The following is a 25,631-nucleotide window of genomic DNA, read 5'->3' as shown; positions in this document are numbered from 1 at the left end:
ATCCACACAGGCAGTGCTTGTTGGTTGAGTCCCAGGCTGGACGAATGGTGCTATGCTCAGACCCTTTCGGGAATCACTGTCATGTTCAGTGGATCAAAGGCCTCACCTGAAGATAGCGCAGTGGGGGAGACAGGAAGCAGAACCGTACACTGCCTGGTGCTCTGCGTGTGTGCTAAGACTTCTTCTTAGTAATAATTTTCTGTTGCCATTTCCTTTGTGAGTTTGTCTAAAATGTCAGAACAAGTGCTGCCGGCCCAGGAGCTCGGGCAGAAGAAGTGGTCAGAGCTGTGTAACCCCCACCCAGTCCTCCCTGCAAGTTAGGGTTGCCTCCCCAACTCAGGGCCCTCTGTTCCCTGAAGACAGTGGGGACTGCAGCCAACTTGCTGCTGCCCTCTTCTGGGTCTCCCCAGGACTGCCTGCTCCACATAAGCCAAGCCAGGCCCTGGAGGTCATGACAGGCAAGACCAGAGGGGACCTGCCAGTGCTCCCACTAGATGAAGCCACTAAAGCGGTACCAGGCATGCTGGCTCTTTCTGGGGTTTTTATTTCTTTAAAATAATTCATACAAATGGTTACAGTCACAAACATGATTTTAACCAAAATATTGCTAGCCTACCACATCAGCAGGACGGCACCACGCAGGCAAGGGTCTGCAACCCCCGCCTCCCCCAGGACAGACACCAATGGTCCTGAGCGCACTGGGCACTGCAAACACTCCTCTGAGACACTCGCGATGCCGTCTTCATTTGGAACAAAGGGGTTCATGCCAAAATTAGGAAAAACAGCTCTTGTTGTTTTTCTAAATTATTCTAAAAATAAGACAAGCAGGTAGAAAAACAATGCACTGTGTGGCATAAAAAGAAAAACGGGAAGGATTCATTGTCCTGAGAAGTGTGCCGACGGCCACATTCCGGGGCACGTTCCAACGTAGAAAAGAAAAAATAATCTCAAACTGACTTGCTGAATGCTCCCTCAGGTTTTCTTTTTGTTGACAGCTAAGCAAACAAATCCTTTGTAATGTTCTAAAAACTGTACACAGACAAGAACATTCGTGATAGAATTAGCTACTAACTTCTTTTGCTTAACGAGGAACGCAAAGGACACAGGACAGTGAGCCAGCCCACAGGACGGGACAACTACAATCGACTTGGGGACGTGCTTCCTCTTGCCCCGCCTAGTGCACGCCCAGGTCAGTCTCTGGAGCGCCAAGGCCCACACTGGATGCCACCTCTGCACAATTGGGTCCAAGGGCACACGGCGCCCTCCACCAGGCGCCAAGGCTGGAGAGCTCCTCACAGGCTACAACTGGTCACTCGTATGGTCTCTATCCGCCTCAGGCTTGACAGTCTGGCCAGGAGAAGGAGCATGGGGTGGGTGGGCCACAGGCGGCAGGCCGTGGGACAGGGACATGGCGCTGGGAACGATACCTTCCACAGCAGCTGGGATGCCAGTAGGGGCCACACTCACCACACCTGGAGGGTACCTGCTGGGAGAGGAGGGCAGACATGTGAGGTCATCTATGGATGCTGCTACACACAGCCCTTTTTGCATGGGGCATCAGCGACCCCTGAGGTCCAGAAAGGCTGGGAACAGTGAACACTTGATCAGTGCTGGGCAGTATCCCTACCTGGCTTCTCACTTATGAAGTCTTTCCCAAGCCCCACTCCCTGACTCCTTACTACTCTCTGCCCCAACAATAGTTCTTCCCAGTACTCCTGTCTAGAAGGTTCCTAAGACCAACCCTCTTGATATCCTTCCAAAAAGCTCAGGGAAGTGGACTGCACCATCCAGCTCAATCCTCTACAGTCACAGGGGCATACATAAGGGTGCATCCCCAGTCATATCACGGCCCACTACATTACCTACAGCCCAGGTTTAAGCCTCCCTGTCCTGGAGGCTGTCCTCTGCCCCTGTCTGCTCACCTGTAGGCAGCCCCATTGAGTTCAGGGTGCACCACAGCAGGGTCCATGCTGGCCCAGTGGGTGGCAGCTGTCAGGTGGTCCTTGTTGACACAGTTTTTCAAGCTATCTGGGATCCGGCCTGGGAAGTTGGGAGGTACAAAGGAGAGAGACGACAGCAATGTGGATTAAAACTGCTGCCTCTGCAGAGGCCAGGAGGCAGGCACACAGTCACCCTTCTCCCCAGAACCCTGGATTACCCCCTGTGAACACTACAGGGCTCTGTCCACCTAACAACTCAGCTCCCAACTTGGAGACCCCAGCCTTGCACATGCGCCCTCAGCTCACAAGCAGCTGACAGCACTCAGCCTGGCAGGTCTTCATGCATGAAAATGATATTTGTGCTACCCAACTTCACCCCAAGGGATGCCCAGTAAGAGACAACCAAGTGCCATCTCCCCTGAACTGGCATAAAACAGACTTCTCAGTCTGACAGCAAAGCCACCCACCTGTAATGGCTCGCCGGATTTCCCGGGCTGCCTCCTCTCGCATCTCAATGGACGCCTGCTCACTGTACCATGCAGCATGAGGGGTGCAGATGAGGTTGGGTGCATCCTTTAAGGGTCCCTGGCTAAAGCTGAGGACAGTACATACCCAGTCAGAGAGGTCTGAGCACCCATGTCTGGGGAGCTGCAGAAGGTAGCCAGTCCTGAGATCTGAGGGCCCCTGACCTGATCCCAGGCATCTGTGAACATGGAGCTGCAGGACTTTCAAATCTATCCCAAGGTCTTAACAATAAGGGTAGAGGGTCTTCCGAGCCTTAGGGGAGGAGCCATGATGGGGTATTACACAGCCCTGCCCAGCAGAACAAACCCTAGGACTATGGGCTCTCAGACACAGACTCTTACTGCTGTATCTTCCAGTGGCTAATCACTCAATTGGTTACCCCAAGATAGGCTTTGTCAATTGCTGGAGCCCCAGAAAGTCTGCCCCAACAGGACTAAAGACTACATGCTAAGCCAAACTAGCCCTGGCCCCATAGTCCCCAGAGGTTGGTGACTAGGGGACCATCACAGACATCAAGAGACAAATTGAGAAACAAGTCAAGTCCTAAGCCTAGCCCATAACTGTGGCCAAGGCCAGATACAATCTTGAGGTTCTTGTCCCTACCTGAGAACAGAGAGTACACCCACCCTCCCCTAACCCAGCCAACAAAAGGCCAGAACTGAAGGCCAGCCTCCAAATCCTACTAGTCAGCAGGCTGGTGGGCATAGTCCATCTTGGGGCTCAGGGGCACCTGAAGGGCTCTGATTCATGCACGTCCAGCGCTGCGCCACGGATCCGCCCTTCCTTCAGGGCCTGGGCCAGAGCCTTCTCGTCCACCAGGCCACCACGGGCCGTGTTCACCAGGAAGGCTCCTTGTCTCATCTGAGAAGACAGACAGGATGACCATGTGAGTGACTGACATTGGGGCTTCTCACTGGAGTGGCATACCCACAGCAAATCTCACTTCCCACCCACCTGGACCTGGCCTACTACAGATCAGTTCTGGGAGAGACTCTGGGCCAGGGTGGGCAGTGGCACCAGCAGGTACACCCTGGAGTATCAATGGAATAAGACAGACCCAGGTATCTAACTGCTGTTGCTGTCTTGATCAAAGGTTCGCTGCCTCCTGGGGAAGGGGGGGGTACATCCTGAGGGAAGAGTGGGAGCCACACTGTAAGGAAGGGACAACATCGCTCTGCAGGAGAAGTGAGGAGGGTAGAGGACGCTGCAGCGCACCTGCTTGACAGTGAAGTCGTTGATGAGGTGGTGGTTGTGCTCATTGAGGCCGCAGTGCAGGGTCACGCAGTCACTGTGGAAGAGCAGGTCCTGCAGTGTGCTCACACGCTGCAGCCCCAGGGCTCGCTCGATGCCATCGGATAGGTATGGGTCATAGAAGAGGACGTTGAAGCCAAAAGCCTTTGCCCGCAGTGCCACTGCCTGGCCCACACGACCTAGCAGAGTCAAGATGAAGTGAGACATGCATCCTGAGCCTTGAAGCTGGCCTCATAGTCGGGATTCAAGGGCCTCAAACATAACTTTGCCAGTCTGCCAAAGTTTTACCAGATCCCTGCGGCCTCCATCACAAACACTCAGCCAAGGCACCTGCTCTCAGGTGCTGAGGCACCACAATCAAGGGATGGGCACTAGTTGCCACCCTCCAGCAGCCTGCCATTGATCAGTTCTACTCACTGCTCTGTAAAGCCAATACATAAACATCTTGGTCCCATCCCTTGGTCACTGGGTCACTTATCAGACGTCCTTGGAATCTCAATTCTGATTACAAACTGTATATGTGGGGACCATTCTGGACAACACTCTTCCTAGAGATTCATATACCATTGACTCCAGCAGCACAGCGGTTAGGAGGGCCTGCTGCTCTTTTAGAGGAGCTGAGTTCTGTTCTCAACATCCATGTCAGGAAGCTCAGGACCACCTTTAATTCCAACCTCTGGCCTCTGTAGGCACCTGCACTCACATGAACATACCCCCTATACACACACACACACACACACACACACACACACACACACACACACAAATAATAGAAATAAATCTTGAAAGGAAAAATAAAAAACCAAGAACCTAGCAATAAAGAGGGTACACTGCACACAGTACATCTGCCACCTTTCTGGCACAACTCCACAGACCTACACCCTATGCCCTCTGAGGCAGGCCTGGTTCTGGAATGGGAGAAACAGCCTAAGGGTCATGGTATGCAGACAGCTCCACATATCCACACATCAACTGATGCTGGATACAGAGAGAGCACAGACATCACAAGCTGACAGCAGGAGAATGCTGGGGACATAGTCTCTCCTGCAGCATCCATCAAGAGAGAAGGTAATACCTGCCAGGAAAAGAGCATTGAGGAGTCAGGCATACTGGCAGGACACGGGCACAATTTTAAAGAGAGTACCACAGAAATTGTAACAGAATAAAAGAAAAACAAGCAGATCCACAGACAACCCAGATGGTGGGATTAGCTGGGAGAACTTTTGATTGCTGCTGAGAACATGTGTCATAGGCACATGTGATAAATTTGAGAGGACAATGACCTCCAGCAGAGAAACTGTCCTCTACAAAAGACCTGGACACACACTTTGAGCTGGAAAAGCTGTACCTGCAGTAAAGAGCCCATCAGAAGCTCTGACACCAAAGACAGAACAATGGCCAACAGAAATGACCCTAATTAAAGCAGAAAGGAAACTGAATTTTAAAAAAGCCTTTTAAAGAACAAAAAGCACAATCAAGTTTGGGAAAGCAGGAGAAAAGATGTGCCATGCCAACATTTAGTCAGAGAAAGCTGTATGGTAACATTAACAGGTCAGATAACCATAAGAGACCACAATAAATATATAATAATATAAATTAATAATAAATAAATGAGGGAGTTCTACCCCACTGTGGTCTAGCCTATAAAGCACTGGTCATCACTAATGCCAAAAGGACAAGAGCAAAGAGTGGAAGCCAGTGAAGCATGCTAGAGGAGAGAGCACACAGCGCTTCACCGGTGACCCAGCAGGATGCTGGGAAATGCCCAGAGAACCAGCAAACCAGAATTCTGGGAAGTGCAGGGCAGGTCAGTATCCAAAGACCAAGTGTGTTTCTGAACACCACAGGGAATTAGAACACATAAATTATAACAGTAGTCATACCAAACACCTGGTCAGAGGGGTGATGCCTAGGTTCTATCACTAGCATGAGGGAAGTACATTAACAAGCTGAAAAAGCTCTGTGCAAATCTTATGTATTGATCACTACAGAACGCTGCTTGTATTGATCACTACAGAACGCTGCTAAGAGAAATCAAAACATGAAATAATATGTATGTCTTGAGGACATGTGTGTGATTTTCAGAGACCAGTGTCCCAAAACACCCAATGACTAAACAAAACACAAACCAGTGAGCTGATTCTAAAGAAGAATTATCAGAAGTGAATGGCATGGCTAGGTGTGGTGACGCACGCCTTTAGTCCTGGCATTTGGGAGGCAGAGGCAGGCAGACCTCTGTGAGTTCAGGGTCAACCTGGTCTATAGAGAAAGTTCCTGGACAGCCAGAACAACACAGAGAAACACCATCACCAAAAAAAGGAAAAGAAAAGAAATTAATGACAAACAAGGTTTTGCCAAAAAGTAAGGTCTCTTGAGCCACAGCAATGTATGCCTGCTATTGAGTAAGGGACACTGCTATAGATCAAAGAGAATTGGAGAGAGGAAACAACTTTGTTCAAGGATACACTGTGGATGACAACTGGAACATTCTCAACTTGATTATTGGAGGGGGGGAAGGGAAGGGAGGGGAGGGGAGGCGAAGGGAGAGGAGAGTATTTCTGAACTGACAGATACTACTTGGAAGTTAGGAACCAAAAGAGCTAAAATCCAAAACTTTTTAATCTCTCTAAAGAAGATAAGATCTGCTATGGTGGTTTGAATGATGGCTCCCATAGGCTCATGTATTTGAGTGTTTGGTCTCTAGTTGGTAGAACTGTTTGGGAAAGATTAGGAGGTGTGGCCTTGTTGGAAGAGGTATATTACTGAAGGTGGGGCTTTGAGATTTCAAAAGTCCACACCCCTCCCAGCTATCATGCTCATACCTAGCTGTGTTCTCTCTCTCTCTCTCTCTCTCTCACTATGTCTGCCTGCCTGTTACCATGTTCCTTACCATAATGGTCATGAACGCAACCTTCTAGAACCATGAGCCTTCAAATTAAAGACTTCATCTTAAAGTTGCCTTGGTCATGGTGTTTTGTCACAGCAATAGAAAAGTAACTAAGACATCCGCCATAATATTTTTAGAGAGCAACGAAGCAAACGAGTAGCTCAGGACCAAAGCCCCCAAGACTCAGCATCCTGTTACTCCATGTGTCCCGCAACACAAACACCAACACACGGCTCTAAAAAAAACCAGCTCACTAAGAAAAACGAGGAGGAGACTGAAGAATGTGCAAAGCTTTTAGCCAAAAGAATGAAGGAAGCCAAAGAAAAACATCAGGAGCAAACTGCCAAGAGATGTAGGCTGTCCTTGCTGAAAGCTTCTACTTCTAAGACTGAGTGAGTCCAGCTGGACCAACACTCAGGGAGCCTGCATGAAACTGACATAGGCCCTCTGCATGTAGTTTGGTCTCTCAGTAAGGCTTCTCACAGTGAGAGCAGGACCTCTACCTCTCCTGGTGCTTAGCTGGTTTTTGGTAACCTGTTTTCCATGCTGGATTACCTGGCCCCACCTCGACCCACAGGGACAGTCTTGGTCCTGCCTCAACTTGATGTGCCATGCTTGTGCAAGCCCATGGGAGTCTTGTTCCTTTCTGAATGGAGATGGAGGAGGAGCAGATGGGCACAGGGGTAGATGGAAAAGGGGAGGGGACAGGAAGTGAGGAGGGAGGGGAAACTGGTTGGTATGCAAAATAAATTTAAAAAAAAAGAATGACAAGCTGGGCAGTTGTGCCACACGACTTTAATCCCGGCACTCAGGGGACAGAGGCAGACGCATTTCAGTGAGTTCAAGACCAGCCTGGTCTACAAAGTGAGTTACAGAACAGCCAGGGCTACACAAAGAAACACTGTCTTGAAAAACAAAAAACAAACAAACAAAAAATCCTGTATTCACCTTAGCCAGATTGTGGAGGGAGAATTATGTAGCAAATTGTTGCCACTAAAACCACTGAGCCCTGAGAATTTATCTTTATTGTGGAAAGACACAAACATATTTGCCTATGTTTCTGGCATAGTATACTAAGCACTGGGCAAAGTGTATGATCCAGGTGGTCTGAGACCTGTAAAATTCCAACTATGAAGCTTCTAGAAAGCAGAATCCTCATAGCACTGAAGCAGACAGAGACTACTTAAGACTCACAGAAAACAACTTACAAGTAATAAACTGGATTTCTTCAGAACCAGAATCTGTCCTCATCACAGATACTTAGTGGGCACCAGGGTATCAATATACTTGTCTGACGAGGCCCTGAGACAGAACATAGATGAAATCTTGCAGATCCACACCAAGACAAACCAAAGAGAACACGACAGGCACCATACTTCAGAAGACAGGCAAAAGGTTCTCTAACAGCCAGGCATTCCGGCAAGAAAGGCACTCAGACACTTCAGCTGTCGGAGATGGGCAAATGAAAACACAAGGGCAGCACTAGTGCTGACATCAGTGTCAGCCAAGTTCAAAACTGCAATTAGCCAGCTGAGAAGTGCCAAAGCCACACACCTGCTTGAAGAATGCCATAGTGGCCTTCTGCCAGCTCTGTAAAGTCACTTCACTTCTGGTTAAATCAAAGAAAAGAGTCCCATGCACAGAGACATGTCTAAACTTGCTCACAGCAGTTTCAACTGTCCACTGTCTAAACAGATCAACAGAATCCTACTCAACAGTAAGAGTTCCTAAGCAGGACAGACATGTGCAGAAGACCTGAAACCTTACATCTGTCAAAGGAGCACAGACCCAGGGCCCCTGCCCTGTGGGTTCATTTCAGCAGGACTGATGAACCTAGCAAGTTGTGCCAGATGGAGTGCAGAGACAGCAGGCAGGAAGGGCTTGTTGGAAACAGTACAGGGCTGTCCCACACCAAAATACATTCCATACTCTGTGGAGTATGGAGCAAAGTTTGTTTCAGTTATAAGAGGACAAGGAGAGAGGCAGAAGGCTATGGATGTAGAGGCCAACAGCCATGGGAAAGTAGTTGGCATGGTCATTATAAAAGCAAAAGTTACAGCCCACATTGCCTGTGTACCGTCACTGATGAGCCAAGAACTCACCACCATATTCCACACAGAGGTAGCCTCAACAGGTTGTAGAAGAGAAGAGCAGGAGATACAGGTTCACTAGGGACACGTACCCATCTCCCTTCCAGAGGGAGGTCACAGTGTGTGGAAGCTAGCCTCAGACCTGTTCTGTAGTGGGTAGACTGCAATTACATACAAATATGAGGTCCTTAAGGTAGAGGGTGCAACAACTCAGGAGCCCTTGTTGTACTTCGAGAGGACAAAATTCACCCTCCTTGCTTGTGTAGACTGTACACTCATACACAAGTATGCTCACATGTATAGTCCTGTCTCTGTAATCTACATCATCCACGTGGGATACATGTCACCATCCATGTATCCTTAGCTCTAGGGAGCTCCGGGCTGGCTACAGGGGACAACTTGACACAGCAGAGAGGAGAGCAGTGTAGGCCAGTAGGTAGTCAATGGCAGACATGTGATACACTGGACAAACAGGACACAAAAGGGACACATGGCTCAGTCCCCAAACATGAGTGATAAAAGCAGAGGCAGAGCCACTCTAATAAAGAAAGACCCAACAGACTGCTGGAGGACAAGACCTGAGAGTGGGGTTGCCCTGAGCACCCAGACCTGCCCAGTGACACCCTTCACCCCCTCACTCCCCCCACGCTTTCTTTCTTCCATCCTTCAACACATCTTGGCGCTAGGACCCTGAGGTAGGAGGTGCTATCTTGTCCTATACACTGGATGGGGGTGTGTGTGTGGCATACAGTGTTATAGAGCACCAAAGAGCCCTGATGTGCATGTCCATTAAGACACCAACAACCATATCCCAGGCCCGCCTCTTCCTGTAACTGAGGTGACCTACACACTTCCCATCTCTTGCTGCTGGCAGCACAGTTGGGGCAGGAGTACAGCGCAGCCAGGGTCAACCAAGGGTAGGCAATGGTGACAAGAGAGCCCTCAAAGGTGAAACTCTAGCACAATTTACTTTGTCATCTCTATGGTACACGTAACAGACAGATACCCACAAAAAGGTGACGGCTGTGAGAACAAGCCAGGGAGCATAGGAACCAACTACTATCTTAGCAGGGCAGAAACAGGCTACTCCAGAGCTGTGGGGAATGAGTATGTATGTAACCATGTTTGTATAGAGTATGAATATACATATCTGTGTTCATGTGTACACCATGTATGTTTGATCCACATGTGGCACATATTATCACCAATGTGTGATGTTCACTTGTGCTCTTACATGACCTCCATGGATGTGAGGAGACACCTGTGAAAGACACAGCCTAATTTCTCTAGCCCTGCCCAGGACTAATTATCCTATGCCCTCAACACAGTCAGAAAGTCAAGGGTCTTTATGGAGTGGGAGGGTGGCAGATGGGCAAAGACTATTTGTGCTGAGTCACAGTGGCCACGCACCTAGTCCAATGATGCCCAAGGTCTCTCCACGGATCCTGGCAGCTCCTGAAGCCACCTCTCGAATCTGCTCTACACTCTGGACCCGAGTGCCTTCCCGAAGTGCTTGATGCAGCCAGGTAGTTCGTCGGTACAGGTTCAGGATGTGGCACAGGGTGGAGTCTGCTGTCTCTTCCACAGACGCTGCAGGTACATTGCACACTGCGATGCCTACAAGATATGTGAAGGCACATGTTCCAGGCCCACAGCCTCCTGTCATCCAGTCAGAGGTGCTGCTGTCAGAGCATACCCTCAGGGTGGTGCCTCAGCAGTAACATGTCAGAAAACATGCCTACAGCCACCTAGGAGACTACATGTCATTAGGCTGTCCTGCATGATGTATGGGATTCCCTTCTGTATGCTGTGAATGTTTTATTATGACTGGTTAATAAAGAAGCTGCTTTGGCCTGTGGCATGGCAGAATAGAGCTAGGCAGGAAAACCAAACTGAATGTTGGGAGAAAGAAGGCAGAGTAAGGGAAATGCCATGTAGCTGCCAAAGAAGACTGACGCCCTGAACCTTACTGGTAAACCACGACCCTCATGGTAAAATATAAAATAAAAGAAATGGGTTAAGATTTAAGAGTTAGTTAATAAGAAGCCTTAGTTATTGTTCAAGCAGTGTTGTAATTAATACAGTTTTTATGTAATTATTTCGGGTCTGAGCAGCTGGGAATGAATGAGCAGTCTCCGCCTACACCCACAGTCTTGCGGAACACTGATGTGGCAGCTACCAAGCAAACAGGACAGGGGGCAGGCAATGCTGTCCTGATCATTTCCAGCCTGAGTTATCTGGCTAGGCAGCTGGCTGAAAAGAAGCCAATGCTACTAATGCCCAATTCTTCCCCATCTGGATCATGGTACACACAACCTTCCTGAGCAGCCATGGCTCTACTAGTAAAGGGCCAGAGCCAAGATACATCTTGGGGCTGCTTGGCCCCTACCTACTGACAGTACATGAATCACATCTTCCAGTTTCCTGGGGCTTCCAGACCAAGTATGCGCTGGCTACATGGCTCCACGATTCCTACTGTCCCGGGAGCAAGTCAGATGGAGCTTTCTCTCCCCTAGTCATGGTATCCCAGTTTACCATGGGCCCATGTCCAGGCACTAAACTATGGTATATGCTGCCTTGGGCTGCCCTTAGCCCTTGTCCCCAGAGGAGGACCCCATCGTCCCAGCCATGAGCTGATCCTCCACAGTGGCCTTAGTTCCAGCTCTCCTTCCCATCCCAGCAGGATGCTTCTGCCCATTCTTCCCACTGAAGTGTGAGGACAGGATTGTTTTGGAAACTATCTTAAAAATTAAAGATATCTGACACCACAAAGAGGAATCAAGACAGGACCCATGCACCCTCCAGAAATGACTCTCTTGAAATAAAACAAGGATACAGGGAGTAATTGCAGGTAGCCTTGAGATTCAGAAACAAAACTGATCCCCCAAGAAGGTAGATGGTAAGACCTGCCCCACTTTCCACAGCTGAGTCTAAAGGAACCAAACTTGGCCCCGCACTAGGCCATCTCGAACTAAAAAGAGCCTGTGAATTCTAGGGACTGTGGTGGGACTTTGTCTAGGGAAGGGCAGACCAGTCACCAAAGTTTTGGCCCCCGTGGTTTTCCAGGACAACATGAGCCAACAGAACAAGACTGACTTTCCCACCACACTACTGCGGTCCTCAGTTGTCCTGTGGTTCTCAGACAGGTTAGCTCCTGCCTCCCTCTGCAGCCGTAAGGGGCAGAGCAGCAGAATGATGTCAATAGCACAGTAGAGGGCAGCCTTGCTTTGTCAGTGGGCCACTAGCAGAGAACACAGGCCACTCTAGAATAGCAAAGTATGGTTATGCTGTTTCAATATAAATAGACTTGTCCACGAGTATCCACTTTGAGCACAGGTTGCTTCATGTGTATATATGCATGGTTTCAGCACACATTCCATTTCTGCTGTCTTAGGAAGACAGCAACGACCTCCCTGACTGGCCATGTTTCAACCCAATACCTAGGGCCTGGTAGGTTGGTGACAGCACAGGGAGTCGCAGCCACATCCTGTGCTGCCCACCACAACCTGCACTACAGCCCAAATCACCTTCAATTCAAGGAGCAGTCCCGGCTCTACTGATTGCCCAATAGAGCCTGAAGGTTAAGTGAGACATCTTGGTCAAAGGAAACAGGGACTTCAGAGCTCCTACCTAGATCCCCAGCTGACTTGATGTCAATGTTGTCAAACCCGCTGCCAATTCGGACGATGATTCTGAGAGCTTTGAATTTCTCCAGATCTTCTCTGGTCAGTGTGATGGTGTGGTACATCAGGGCGCCCACAGCCTCATTCAGTACCTGCATTGAGGGAAAACAGGCTGCTTACTAAGCTCCTAGGGCCCACCAAATGTACCCAAAAAAGCTGAGCAGCCAGCCTCCAAATGAGAGGCATAGGAGGCAGAGGGAACAAAGGAAGACACCGGGAGCACAATGCAGGGGCAGTTGTGTTCTCTCAATTGTCTCAGACAGCAGCATGCTACAGTAGAGCCTCAGCAGAGGCTGTGGGTAGTGTCCAAGGGCAAAGACTAGCAGCAGCACCTGCAAGCAACCAGCCTCCACGCCCTATCATATCAGTCTCTACGGAGAAGTACAGAGGACCCAAGTGAACAAACATACCCAGAGGAATTTGTTGACTGGGAATGGGCAGGGCCAGCCTCTAGGAGGGCACCACATCCCATAAGCAACTCTGCTACCTGCCCTTTTACACTGGTACTTCCTGCTGATCTGGTTGGCTGTGGAGCCAGAGTATCTTCCTGGGGTAGAGACTGCTCCATGTGCGAAGGTTGATGCAGCCTCCTTCTATTATAGCTACACGAGCTCCATGGCCCGGTGCATGATCCAGCATACAGACAACTGTCACTGAGGCAGAATGGCCTTCACCTGTCACCAAGAGCCACAAGGGAGGAGACAGAAGTCTTTCCACTCATTTTGGGCCCAGGGGCCATCTAGACTACATGAAGAAGAAACAGCCAGGTGCTGAGGGAAGATGGTAAGAGTCTGGAATGCTGGGCCGAGTGGCCTCTAGAGTACACAAGCTCAGGGCCAGAACTGATGGATGCCCTTAGTTCCGAGGGAATCAGGGTCACATATACTACTTAGACATGTGTGGAAAAAATGGGTACCCAATTTGCCAGTGCAGAGTCATGGAGAGCCCAAGGGGAAAAGAGTGAATAGGAAATGGGCAGCTGAGGCAGCACAGGGAGTGAGGAGATTTAGGGGAGTCCTTGACAGCTTTGTGCCATATGGACTTCAGATGGACAATCACGAGGACAGGAAGGACTGGACAGCTGGGTAGAACAGGTGAGGCTGGGGGACATGGGGACCAACCCCATACAAATGATTGCTTGCTGAGGCCCATGGCAGGTATAGCAGTCAGACCAAAAGTGTACAGATCTCAGGGTAGTATTAGAATGAGTCTGTAGTTAGGGACAGATTTAACATGGGTCCCTCCCTATGTTTGAAAAGGGTTGGCTGTGGACAGGACAGAACCATAGCCTGCAGGCCTATGTTGTATATTTTCAATGTACCACAAATGTGCCAACAGAGAAGGGCGAGATCAAAGCATCTGGACCTTTCACTGCACTAACTATTGCCGGCACCAACTCTTCCAAAAGCCAGTGTGCTTGTTTCCTTGAGGCAACTTCCTACAAGTGGAGGGTCTCCTGAGGCTCCAGACCCTGCTGTCCTCATGTCACCACTGAGCTGTCTCATCCACTACTTGTGCTTGAATCTGCCTTCCTGGGTACAATCTACCTGTTTCTCTGTGGATTTTTTCATTTTTTTTCTTTTGCTTGTTTGTTTTGGTATCTCATATGATGTTACTTGGCTGCAGAACAAAAGCATACTAGGAGTGGGCGAGCCAGACAGAGTTCTACAGCCCCAGTCACCACCAACAGCTCTTCTGTTGGCCACAACTCTACCCCCAACTCCGTACCTCTCCTCTACTCCCTTCAGTGTTTCCAAGGAAGTCTGCTAAAGGCTGCTGCTAGGCTGTCTCCAAGAGCAGTCTCTGCAAGCAGCCACTTGCATGTCCCCATCCACCAGCTGTGTGATCATGTCAGTGATTTGATTCTAGGGTACTTGGGGTTCTCAATACCAGATTGGGAACGACATGGGCCCTAGATGTTCATGACAGGCATAGCATATGATGAGTGACTGATGTATGTGAGCTACTCTTGGATGCAAACGAGCCATGAGTGTACCCAGTGGTAGCAAGTTCTGAAAGGAGCTCACGCTCCAACCGCAGTGAGGTTTCGTGCTTAGGGCAACACTGGGTTCACTGTGCCAACCTCCCTTTGAGAAAACACTGAAGCTCCAAACCACACTGGATGGTTTTATCGCCTGGTGTGCACAGAACAGCTACCATGTGACACTGTAGCTGCTCCCACCTCACCATCATGCCTGACATTTTTCTGCTGACGTAAGTCACATATAGGCAGAGCAGACACTGGCTGAAACCTCTGCACACTGTCCAACTTCACAGACACCAGGTAGCTTTGCAGCTGTTCTTCTCCACAGAGGGAAGTGGTATCCAGGCTTTCCACTGTGCCAGTGATTGATCACCTGGCCACCTGGTGGTGAATTGTGGGTTTTCAGGGAGGGGCTTGCTGAAGTGGTTTATATAAGCAGTTCTTCTCTGACCAGCTTTCTGCAAAGATTTCCTTTTCCTGCTGACTGGGAAGGCCTGAAGGTCTTTCATGTACCCTGGGGCCAGGGCACAAAGGGCAGTGACCACTTGACCTCACTGAAATTTTCCTGCAGTTTACTTTCTTCTGAGTCATTTGAGCATGCCCACAGACTCCTTTCTAAAGCAGTGTGTCTTCTGTGTGTAAGAAAAGAACCTCCTTCTGCTCTTCCAACGGCTGCCATCCAACCAGAACACCATTCCAGCCTGTAACTTAGTTTACCAGCACTTTGTCCATATACCTGAAGGCCACACCCATTCCTGGGTCTTTGTTCTGTCCCAGCAAGGCACTAACAATGGGTCTCAGAACCTCAGCGTACTCTCAAAGGGGGACCTGTTGACCATGGCAATGGACTCCCGCACACAGTGAAACCCCTTCCTCTCAACCTTTGTCCTGGTTCCAGGTGTGTCTGCAACATGAGTCCAAGGTCAGTGCATTAGCAGCCTGCTGGCCACATGAGACACTTCTGCCCACTTGTTTCTTGTACATCTTAATTGAAAGGGCCCGTCCTCTGGCCTGGGATGTTCTGCACCCATGAATCATGAAGCGTTATTCTCCCATCTCCAGTGGAGATTTCCTGCTGCCCTAAGTCCTCACTCAGCACATGCTGGGAGAAGTGTCCCTGGGTTCCTCCTCAGCACATGCAGCCCTAGGCTGAAGGTCATTTGGCTAAGAAGTTGTACAGCACCCAGCCAGGGGTGTTCTGAAATTCCTGCCACAAGTGACTTTCCCACACCTAGTGGGCATCTCCTAGCCCCTCTCATAGTCCTCCTGCGTCCATGGCGGAAGTTTTCACATCATGTTCTTCCTTGATAGTGTAACATTCTCATCTGCAATGTAGACAATGACACGCAGCCAGTTGTGAGGACTTCTTGTTCTGAAAGGTGGAAATTCCCACGTAACAAGGATACATAAGACAGTTACTTCCTCTCCACACCTAGAGACAGGTGTCCCATATGTTTGGTTACATCTTCATAGTCATTTGGGCACAAAATCCCTGTCTTGTGACTGTGCCATTCTGAATATATGGCTTCCCTCTTATGGTACACGGTACCTACCCAGGCTTCAGCTATCATATCCAATTTCCAGCCAGCAGAAAGAGGGAAGGTGACTTCCCTCAGTGATATGCACCTAAGGTGCTGTGTGCCTGTGGGTCATCCCGTTCCTGAGCCAGGCAGGATCTGGGGTAGGATACAATCCTACCACAGTCGTATCACCAAAGGGCACTGGGTGGTTGCCCAGTTTGAGCTACTGGGAATCAAGCTGCCATACTCTCAGGTACAGATGACAGTGAGAACGCATGTCATATCTGCTAGGACTAAGTCCAAACATGGCTGGTAGAATGATGAAAGGTTGTGTAACAATATAGAGTGTACTGCCAGGGTTGTGCCTCACTGACATACTGTTTCCTACTGTTCGGGGGAAATCTTCCACTATTGTGTCCCCAGCTTTGGCACCTAGTTCCTTCTGAGTTCTAACTTGCCCACTCCTCACTCCACTCTCCTCACAACATATCAGAATCAGGTCTTCTGATTTCTTCCTGCCTACTATTACGCCCTCTGTGTTTTCTATGGCTCCCCCATACCTACTACAAGACCCTCACTATGGCACTGTCTCTTGGCTGAAGGCAGCCCACCCCACAGTCAGACTAAGGCTCCTGCTGGTGAGAAGCTCTCAGCCTTGCCTCCTTGTATCTGAGTGTCTGTGTGGAGGTGACAAGTTCCCAAAGACTACAGACACACACTGAGGCCAGGCTGTAGCCACTGAGGAGCAGGGTTGTAGGTCCACTGTATGCTAAATGCCATGCCTGGCAGGCTTACAAGGCTGGGTACTAAGCTAGGTGAAGGTTCGTTCAGAGACGGGTGTCACTGCCCTCTGGGTCTGAGACAATACCTGCAATGGGCCAACAGGCCCAGCCTTCAAGGCCATGGTGCCACCGAGAGCAGAGCTCATCACTCCTCCCAGGGGAGCAAATCTCCAGGCTAGCCAACCAGACCATCTACAAGAGCAGATGCCAGGTCCCTCGTGGCAAAAATCCCTGACTGGTCTACCCCTGAAGGCTTTTTAGGTTTGTTGTAAAGAATGTTTTCAAGCTGTCTCCAGGGCAAAGTCTGACACAAGCAGAAACCAGGAAAGCATACTCCAGGAAACAGAGGAACTCAACAGAAGTAAGCAAACATCAACCATAGAAGCTGCTTAGAGCTACCAACCACCCAACAACAAGCTCTAGGCAGGTACTGTGGATGAAGATACTGTGACCTTCTGTATTGCAGGCAGCAGCCAGCATAATCACTGGCAGAAGCCCATAGTTCCACTTCTTCTAATGAACTGGCTGTGATGTAAGAATCAAGAAAATACAGAGTAAGTCCATCTCTACCGTCTGACAAGGCCAGGCAGTGACAGGTCACACAAGACTAGGTGGTATTTAGACCTAGTGTGGCCAGAGGCCCAGGAGCATGATAAGTGTTGTGTGCTGACTCAGACTGCAGCCTGAGGTGGCAAGGCCCAAGCTCTGGAGCACCCCCTACTCCCCCATGTAACTTGGCCAATTTATGACCCTACCTTCTCATGGATCTCCTGTGTAGACTGTGCATCACAGAAGGCCACTGTGGCCACATCCTTCAGGATAGGCATCTCCACTGTGCAGTCCCGGCCATCCAGCAGCGCCACCAAGGGCCGGGGGTGCATGGGCCCGTTCATGATGGGAGGTCGGACGCCTGCAAGAAAGGAGCAGACCACTTAATGCCCTCAGCAGCTCTAGTCTGTGACCTGAGGACTGTGCTACCCACTAGAGCTGAAGAGACCAGCTCTGAAAACTTGCTGTACTCAGCATCTGGTTACATGGGATTTTGTAAAATGCAAATTAAAACTGTGAAGAAGGAAATAGAGTTTGTGATAGCTCACTGATGACTGAGTGGACTCAGACCATCAATCCCTCAAGAGCACAGGACCTGAGATCCTTGCAGACCCTAGTGGGGCTGTGGGGAACAAGAGAACTGGGAGCCGCAGGCTATCTTGTCAACACAGAAATGTACAGGTCACAAAAGGATGGGATTCAGGAAAGAGCCTGGTCACTTTTTGTTGATTAAAGTCACTATTTCTGACTGCCCAGAACCCCAGAACCCCAGAGAAACCACAGTGATTTTAGCATGTGACCCGACCTGATATCATTCCTGGTGACAGATTTCAAAGGCCAAAAATCTGTGACAGTAAAAAAAGGGCTACCCCGCTTGCAGAACCCACCTCCCAGATCAAAGTGAGAAAGAACCTTAGGCCTGGAGTGCAACTCAGAAGAGCACTTGCCCAGGGGGTGTAAGGCCCTGAGTCTGCTTCCTAGTTACACCAAAGCCTTTTCAGATACATCAGCTTGTTCCCAACACAACACCCTAGACCAGACCCCACTTGGGGCCAAGTGCAGTTCCAGGGGCTTCACAGGTACACAGCAGACACAGTAGTTCCAGGTACTATCTGGTCACCTTGGGCAGGGCAGCAGACACCTCATGGTGACCAAAGGTAGCTCCACAGTAGCATGGAGCACCAAGCAGGGCCTTGTCTGGCCCCAGGGCCTCCGAAAGAGTTGGCCAGAAGAATGGACCATGGAGAAGGCAGAGTTGGGGATGGAGGACAAGAAATATGTCACCACACAGTCTCCCACTGAGCAAGCCAGAGGCAGCCTATGGAGTTCACAGTCACTCTTCTTGCCTCCCCCAAGCTGCCAGTGCCAACGACGTGCCTCAGAGAGCCCAAGTCACAGAAAGGCAACGTCCTAGGGACTGTCACATCCACGTACAGCAGGGCTGATGGACAAGCACTCTGAGTGTCTCCAGGCCTAGAACTGGACACCTGGGCTGTGACACCAGTCTCACTGACCACCAAGAGATAATGGAGCTGCCTTCTAGACAACATGAAGTCCAAGGACTCCAGCTGTGGAACAGGGTGTTGCTATACACAGCCCTTCCCCAGTATCAATGTGCCTATAAAAAAAGACACAACTATACCCCTCCATGACTTCATAAGCAGTAAAATGTGCCGAGACTTGATGGACCCAGACTTCAAGGTGGGGTCTGCAAGGTCACAGGCTTGGCATTTGCATACTCCCTTCCTTGACCCCTATGGATCACATCCTTAGCCACCCCGTCACCAGACAGCAGAGGCAGACAAACAGCAACAATCCACTTGTCCTTCAACTTGGACTTACCAAGTGGCTTTTCTCACATGAAAGTATTACTTCCTGTAGAGGTGATGGACTTACTGCTATTTGAGAAGTATTGATAAACATCTCCCTTTCTCATCCCCCAGCTTGAACACCACATTCTGTTAAGAATATGGTGAACAATGTCCATGTCCACAAATCCTCTAAGGCTACAAAGCAAGTCCTCAGAACACAGCCTGAACCTACTGCCTAGGAAGTCTATACCTCATTGAGGACCCACTCAGCTGATGGAACCTCTACTCTTTCAACCTATAAACAACTCCTTAGGGAGGACCTATGGATGTGGGTATGGCTAGACTTGGGTCTAAAAGATGGGTATGATACCCAAAGATTCATGTGGGAGGACAAAAGACCAAGCCCTCTAAAAGCCAGTGGGCTTGTCACCGGTGCCTCCTCTTCATTCACAGAGCTGCTCCAGCTAGGGTCCTCCCAGACAAACCCATCCAGGAGGCAGACAGATCTAGTAACTGGACCCCCGCTACACAGGAACACTAGTCCAGGGCTGAACTCACTTAAAAGCCTTTCCCAGACATAAGACAGAAAAGACAAGAAACCCCTGCTGAGCCGACCTCAGGATCTCAGGTCTGCATTGGGACATGCACAACCTCACAATAGACCCTCAAGTTCCTTCAGGGAAGACCTGGCTTCAGCACCCACTTCGTTACCCTTGGGACACTTTCTGACAGAAGCCAACCCCTAGCACAGTAGCTGGAGGACCGCTGACCAAGGCAGCCTGCAAACACCAAGCACATTCTTCAGGTATCCCATAGTCCTCAGCCATAGGTCAGCCTGCCTAGCTTATGGCAGTGCAGCCCATGTCCCTCCTGTAGTTCCTTTGCAGAGATGGCTTCACTTGGCAACCCCTACCAACCTGACATTGCTTAATTGGGGCGGGGTTTCCAGGACCATGAATTCGCCTGTCCAAAGCTTTTTGTCTTCAGAATCCCCAGGCCGAACCGCGTTCTGTCACGGAGCCTCATCCCACGTCTTATTGTCTCCAACCAAAGCTCTCAGGCTTCTGCTCCACAGCAGCCACTGAAGCCTGCGTCGGGTTCAAAGTCTTACTAAAAATCAAACACAAGAGACAAGTTAAAATGCCATCAACGGCCAGCTAAAACTCAGACTCCAGGAAGCTCCATGGAGTGAAGCTGTGTGCTACATCCTTAGCCCTGTGCAGCTGCAGCTGCAGAAGACCAACTGGACAGCAAGGCTCTCACTCACTCTGAGTTCGTGATTCCAGGCTGGGGCAAGCCCCCAAATCATCTATGTGGACCTAGGAACAGCTCTGCAGTTGGCTGCCCCAACAGACTTCTGCTCAGCCCATTCTCCACAGCGGGAGGTAAAAGCAGCCAACATCAGGTGCAGGGCCCTGAAACTGCAGAAAGGGGCCTACCAGCTTTCCTGGGAAGCTCTCCTTTATGTTTACATTTCCTAACATTCAAGCCTGTTCTAACCATGTCCCAACATGGATCTTTTAACAAGGCTTTCAGGCAAGCTTGCCAGGTGCTAGCTTTCTAGCACTCTACCCAACTTCCTGCCCAGTCCCTGCTCAAAGTGTCCCTGCACCAGGAATGATTCACCTGCAAGTGCCCAGATGCTCTGGAAATGTAGGCCATGACACCCAAACACATAATGGCAGGCCTGTAGCCCTGAAACTTAGGGTATTACAGGTGAGCACAAAAGCCCACTCTGAAGTGTGTCACTAAGCAGCCAAAGCCCTGGTCCCTGTCCCTAGCATCCACACAGGGACCCTCAGCTTAGGTGGACATCAGGCTGGCTAGGATAGAGCCTGGCCTTGACACCTTTCAATATCACAAGAGACAAGAGCACTTGTCAGCCCAGACTCTGGAAGCACATCCAGAAAAAGCCCACATGTGGCCACAATCCAAGGCAGGTTGGGGCTTCAGAATCCAGCACCCAGTGTATTTGGGGACCAGTTCCTTCCAGAAGGCTCACCAACTTTTTCCCAAGCTCTCTCGGTGAGTTCCCAGCACCTGTGCCCAGTGCTGGCTTCCAGAAGAGCCCAGCCTCGAGGAGCAGCACAGACAATGCAGAACCAGTCAGTAAAACAGCAACAATGCCCTTGAGTCACAGTCATGCCCGTGCCAGGCACCTGCCACAGGCCCAATCCTCCCCTTAGTCGGTGCTATGATAGACTTTCCCAGTAGAGGGCGCTAAGGTGCCACTGCAGAAGCAAAGGACCTGAAGTCATAATGCTGAGAGCTCTGACAGATTTGTGGCAATCAGTGTTTGTCCCTTGCATGAGCCACTGTCATCTGCAATAGCAAAAGCAGCAGCCATCTGAGCCATGGGGGCTCAGGGACCATGTCTCAAAGAACTAACCAACAAAAATCCTCCTAGGATGGTCAGCACTTCTCAACTAGGATCAGATCCCTCCTACCCTTTAGCCATCCCATCCTCTCTGTCCCCCATCCCCCAGACAGGCTTTCTCTGTGTAACAGCCCTATCTGTCCTGGAACTAACTCTTGTAAACCAGGCTGAACTCGAAATCACCGAGACCCGCCTGCCTCTGCCTCCCAAGTGCTAGAATTAAAGGCGTGCGCCACCATCGCCCAGCACACCCCCATCCTCTTCTGCAGCAACGGGGGGGGGGGGAGTCTCCTCCTACCTCTAGGCACAGATTCTTCTGGGGTACAAGGCCAGTTCTACTCCCAAGCAGCCCTCTCTGGGAACAAAGCTGTCCTATGGGCTGGTCCCTACCCAATTCTGGAGGCCAGGCGACAGAACCTGGCCACTCAGATCAGGTGGAGGCAGAAGCTGGAAGTGCCTATTGTCTGGCAAGAATAGAGCTGAAAAGTAAATATGGAGTAAGGCAGGCAAAACATCGCTCCATGAGCCTCCAGGACAGGCACTGAAAAGGCAAGGGTAAAGCACAGCAGGACAATGGGATGGCTCGGAGGGAAGGTGACTGTAAGAAACAGGAGTGCTCACAGTCAGCTGTGACTTACACCACACATCAGGGAAGGCACACAATAGAAACCATGATAAGAGGCATGGATTTGCCACTAAGATTATTCATTTTCAGTAATATTGGTCAACTTTGTGTGTCTGTGTGTCTTTTTGCCTGTGTGTGTTACAATAGATACCGCAGGTCTTGACCCCTGAGAACACCTGCCCATTTCAAAGTCAGTTGGGAACACTATCCTCACTGGAAGAGCATGGGCCGTGTGTGATGTTGAAGGTTATCAGGGGCTGCCTCCTTCCGTGCCCTTCTTATCTTTCCAATGCTGTAGGGAAGTCTGGCTTTGTGGAGGACACAGAAGTCATGAGACCTAGAGAAGGCTTCACTGGAGACTTGTCTCTGGACAAAGCAGCCCTGTGTGCATCTCCATTGGAGACAGTGGCAGGAAGAGCACCACAGCCATACAGAACTAACAGAAGGGACGGCAATGTCTAGGGAGGGGTAGAGATCTTTCGGGGTCCCCACTATCTATGCCTTCCTGTGGGCTACAAAACCCACACCCCTGGCCCATACAATATCACTCCAAGCCTGGTAGATTTTTTTTTTCCTTGAGTCACACAGGCAGTGCAGCCCTGTCTCTCAAAGTCTTCAAGCTCCTACACTGCCTATTGAACACAGGTCTGATGCTAACTAGAGGTCATGAAAAGACCAAGGACCTCATAGAAGTTAAGTCAGGCAAGGCTGGCAAGAGGCCACTCTATAAAACCTTATAGGAAATGATCATGTCTTCTGAAGGTGCCACCCCACAGAAGGGCTCTGGAAGGACGGTGCGTGTCTGTGGTCATGGCCCTCAGAGCCTGAGGGAGAAGGTGCTGCAGCTGCTGCAGGACTACTCAAAGACTCGGGATGCTGTGCATGTCTACCCCGCAGGACTGTGAGGATACAGATGCAGACACTGGTGCTGGTAGACTTTCAAGTGGCATGCTGGACACACAACCAACCCAACATACGCTGCTACTTCTCTTGTGAAGCAGCTTACATCCCAGGGCTTGGAGGCAGGCCACCGTGCCCAGCACCATGCAGGCCACCGTGCCCAGCACCATGCAGGCCAAGTCCTTTCCTGCCACTAGCAGGAAGAAAACTAGTGTAAAGGCACTGCCGTGGAGCAGAGACTTGGGACAGTTCCGCTTCACATGCCATGCTAAGGAGCCACAGGGCCGCCAGGTAACATGGTTGGTTCTGCCCCAAGAGGGTCCTCAGTAGTACCTAGTTCTGAAGATGAATTGTTTGCAGAAGCCTCTTGCCAGGTTACACTGCAGAGCACGCACCACTCTATTCAAAAGGCAGGCAGGAAACAGTGGGCTGTTGGAAGGCTGGGGGTCAGAGACCCTGAGGGGGACACTGGACCTCTCTGAGCCTGGGGGCCATCAGGAGAGAGGCTAAGCACACAGTTGAAACCCAACTACAGGCCACAGGTGACAGAAGAGAGATAAGAGGTCAAAGCAAGAACAGGGTATCACTGAGGCCCCACCAAGTCCTCCAGTCCATATTATGTAAAACTAGCATGGCACGGTGCCCTAAAACATCTGTGGATGCCAGCTGACACACACAGCAGGCCCATGTCTGACCAGGCTCCAGAGCAGAGGAAGGGCAGTCTCAAACCACAGCTGCCAGCCTAAATAATAAGACAAGGGAAACACACAGTTCCGGAGAACAGTATCACCCCACACTACCCACGAGGCTGTCCCTGAACTTGGTACATCCCACAGCTGTTACCCCCATGTTGCAGATGAAACACAGAGAGATCACACATGAGTCAGGGCTCATAGTCATGTCCACAGCCATCAGTCTTCCAAAGATCATGTTGCCTCAGGACTCAAGGATGTTGGCCCCACTCTCAAGCCGTGGGCCTGAGGCCCTGCATGCCAGCTACACTGGGTGGCATCCTGCACCCTCCTGTTTCTAATGGGCACACGCACTCTGATTCTGAAAATGACAGAGCAGAAACAGTGAGGGCACACATACTACCTGGGGGAAAACCGCTCGGTGTCACCTTGCTGACACCCTGGCTCACAAGGCCCACCTTCCTGAATACCAACTAAATGTCCCTTTTCCTTCCTAGGAGGCAAATTTGTCCTGGCCAATCCCAAACTCATCAGGACAAGGGTCAAGGCCCTGGGCCAGAAAAGGTTTGACAGGCAAGACCAGGATGAAGGTTGTCTTCCTGATTTCTGGAAGGCAATGGGCTAGGCCTGCCCTCCCCACCTACAGGAAATTCTGGCCTATAACCCTGATGATTTTGGGTGCAGAAAAGCTTCCCACAAACACACACACACACACACACACACACACACACATGTCCACATGCCTACAAGGAGTGCCAGCTCTGAAATGGTGCAGTCTTGGGGGAGGAGTACCCACCACCAGCCCAGGATGGAGGGCAGGCCTGGAGGCCCTTACCCTGTCACACCCTGAAACAGGCCCACAGGATCTGCGACTTGGCCTTGTCTGATAAGAAGTACAGTAGGCCACCACAGGGCGCCTCCCTCCTGCCCACAGTTCCGTATTTCCTGCTGGCAGCACACACTGCAAGGATTCTTCCTCTACTGTCTTTCAGGCTATCAGGAAGGCAGTGTCCTTGTGAGGGGCAGAGATGGGTCCAGGCCCTTTCATTATTAAGGTAGAAGAGCCAAAGAGAGGGATACCATGGGGTGCTTGGATGGTGGGCAACAGCTCCTCTGGGCTCCGCAACCTCTGGGCCGCCCCGCCCGAAGGTGGGGTCGGCCTCACTGCGCGTGCGCCAGGCTGGGCGGCCAGCGAGCGCCACCAAGGAAGGACTGCCCTCCACCGGCAGGACCCCTGTGGTTTAAGGACTTCCACAAATGAATAAAAAACTTATATGGTATAAGGCCAGGGGCCAAGCTGAGCATCACTAGGTCACCTAGAGCCGTAATGGGCATGTATGCCACCCATGTTCCCTCAGTGCCACCTCTAGAGAAGTACCCGCTCCCGGATCCGCCAACCCGAGGCCCAGCGGGTATCCGCAGGCTCGTCACTCCGGGAACACCTCGGTGCCAGCCGGGTGTCCACAGGAAGGAGCTTCGCGGGGCCGCGAGCCAGGAAGGCAGGTCCAGCTCGGTCACAGCCAGGGTCGTAGCACCACAGGCCCCTTTGTCACCTGCACGGGTTGCGGGCGGGCAGGGGACTAGAGGGACGCGCACTCAAGTGCAGAAGTTCGCGCATGCGTCCCTTCCCGTGGCCACACAGTTCCCCCCCCCCCTCGGCGCGCTCACCGAGCGCACACGCGCACTCGCACACAAAGCCAGCGCCGCTCGCGCCCGGCCGCCCCGCCCCCGCCCCCCCGCCCGCAGCCGGAAATGCGCGCGCGCGGCCTTACCGAGCGGCAGGCCCTTGTTGAGCAAGTGCGAGCTGCCCATTGAAAGGCGCGGGTGGCCGCGGGCCCCGATGAGTCCGGCGTTCTCCGCCGCCGTGAGCCCTGCGCCTGGGGCGGCTTCGGCGCAGTCTGCTGCTCCGCCCGGCCGCCTGCGCCCGGCCGCCGCCGTGCCGAGCCGCCACCGCGCCGCCAGCCGCGCTCCGACCGACGAGCGGGCGGGGACACGCGGCGCGCGCGCGCGGGCGG

The 25,631-nt window shown here is 51.1% G+C and overlaps 1 protein-coding gene across 3 annotated transcripts; it reads right to left on the bottom strand.

Moving 5' to 3' along the window:
• Positions 1–524: 524 nt before the first annotated feature.
• Positions 525–25,579, bottom strand: Ctbp1 (C-terminal binding protein 1). 3 transcript variants are annotated; one of them, XM_085692062.2, is made up of 10 exons: positions 25,389–25,569; positions 19,940–20,132; positions 17,418–17,572; positions 12,324–12,468; positions 10,104–10,310; positions 3,681–3,895; positions 3,196–3,326; positions 2,408–2,535; positions 1,923–2,040; positions 525–1,486 (listed from the first exon to the last, which is right to left on the bottom strand). In XM_085692062.2, exons 2-10 carry the CDS (start codon positions 19,944–19,946, stop codon positions 1,300–1,302), a joined length of 1,293 nt encoding a protein of 430 aa, XP_085548188.1. In that variant the 5' UTR covers positions 19,947–20,132; positions 25,389–25,569; the 3' UTR covers positions 525–1,299. The 3 variants fall into 3 exon arrangements, with proteins under 3 accessions (XP_085548188.1, XP_085548187.1, XP_085548186.1); XM_085692061.2 differs by lacking the exon at positions 19,940–20,132 and having other exon boundaries at positions 525–1,483; positions 25,389–25,579; XM_085692060.2 differs by lacking the exon at positions 19,940–20,132 and having other exon boundaries at positions 25,389–25,578.
• Positions 25,580–25,631: the final 52 nt, after the last annotated feature.

This window comes from Myodes glareolus, chromosome 8 (assembly GCF_982192425.1).
Source record: "Myodes glareolus chromosome 8, mMyoGla1.1, whole genome shotgun sequence".
In the NCBI taxonomy this organism is placed as follows: Eukaryota; Metazoa; Chordata; class Mammalia; order Rodentia; family Cricetidae; genus Myodes; species Myodes glareolus.
The sequence above is the reverse complement of the archived record's forward strand: the minus strand, read 5'-3'. Positions and strand labels throughout refer to the sequence as shown.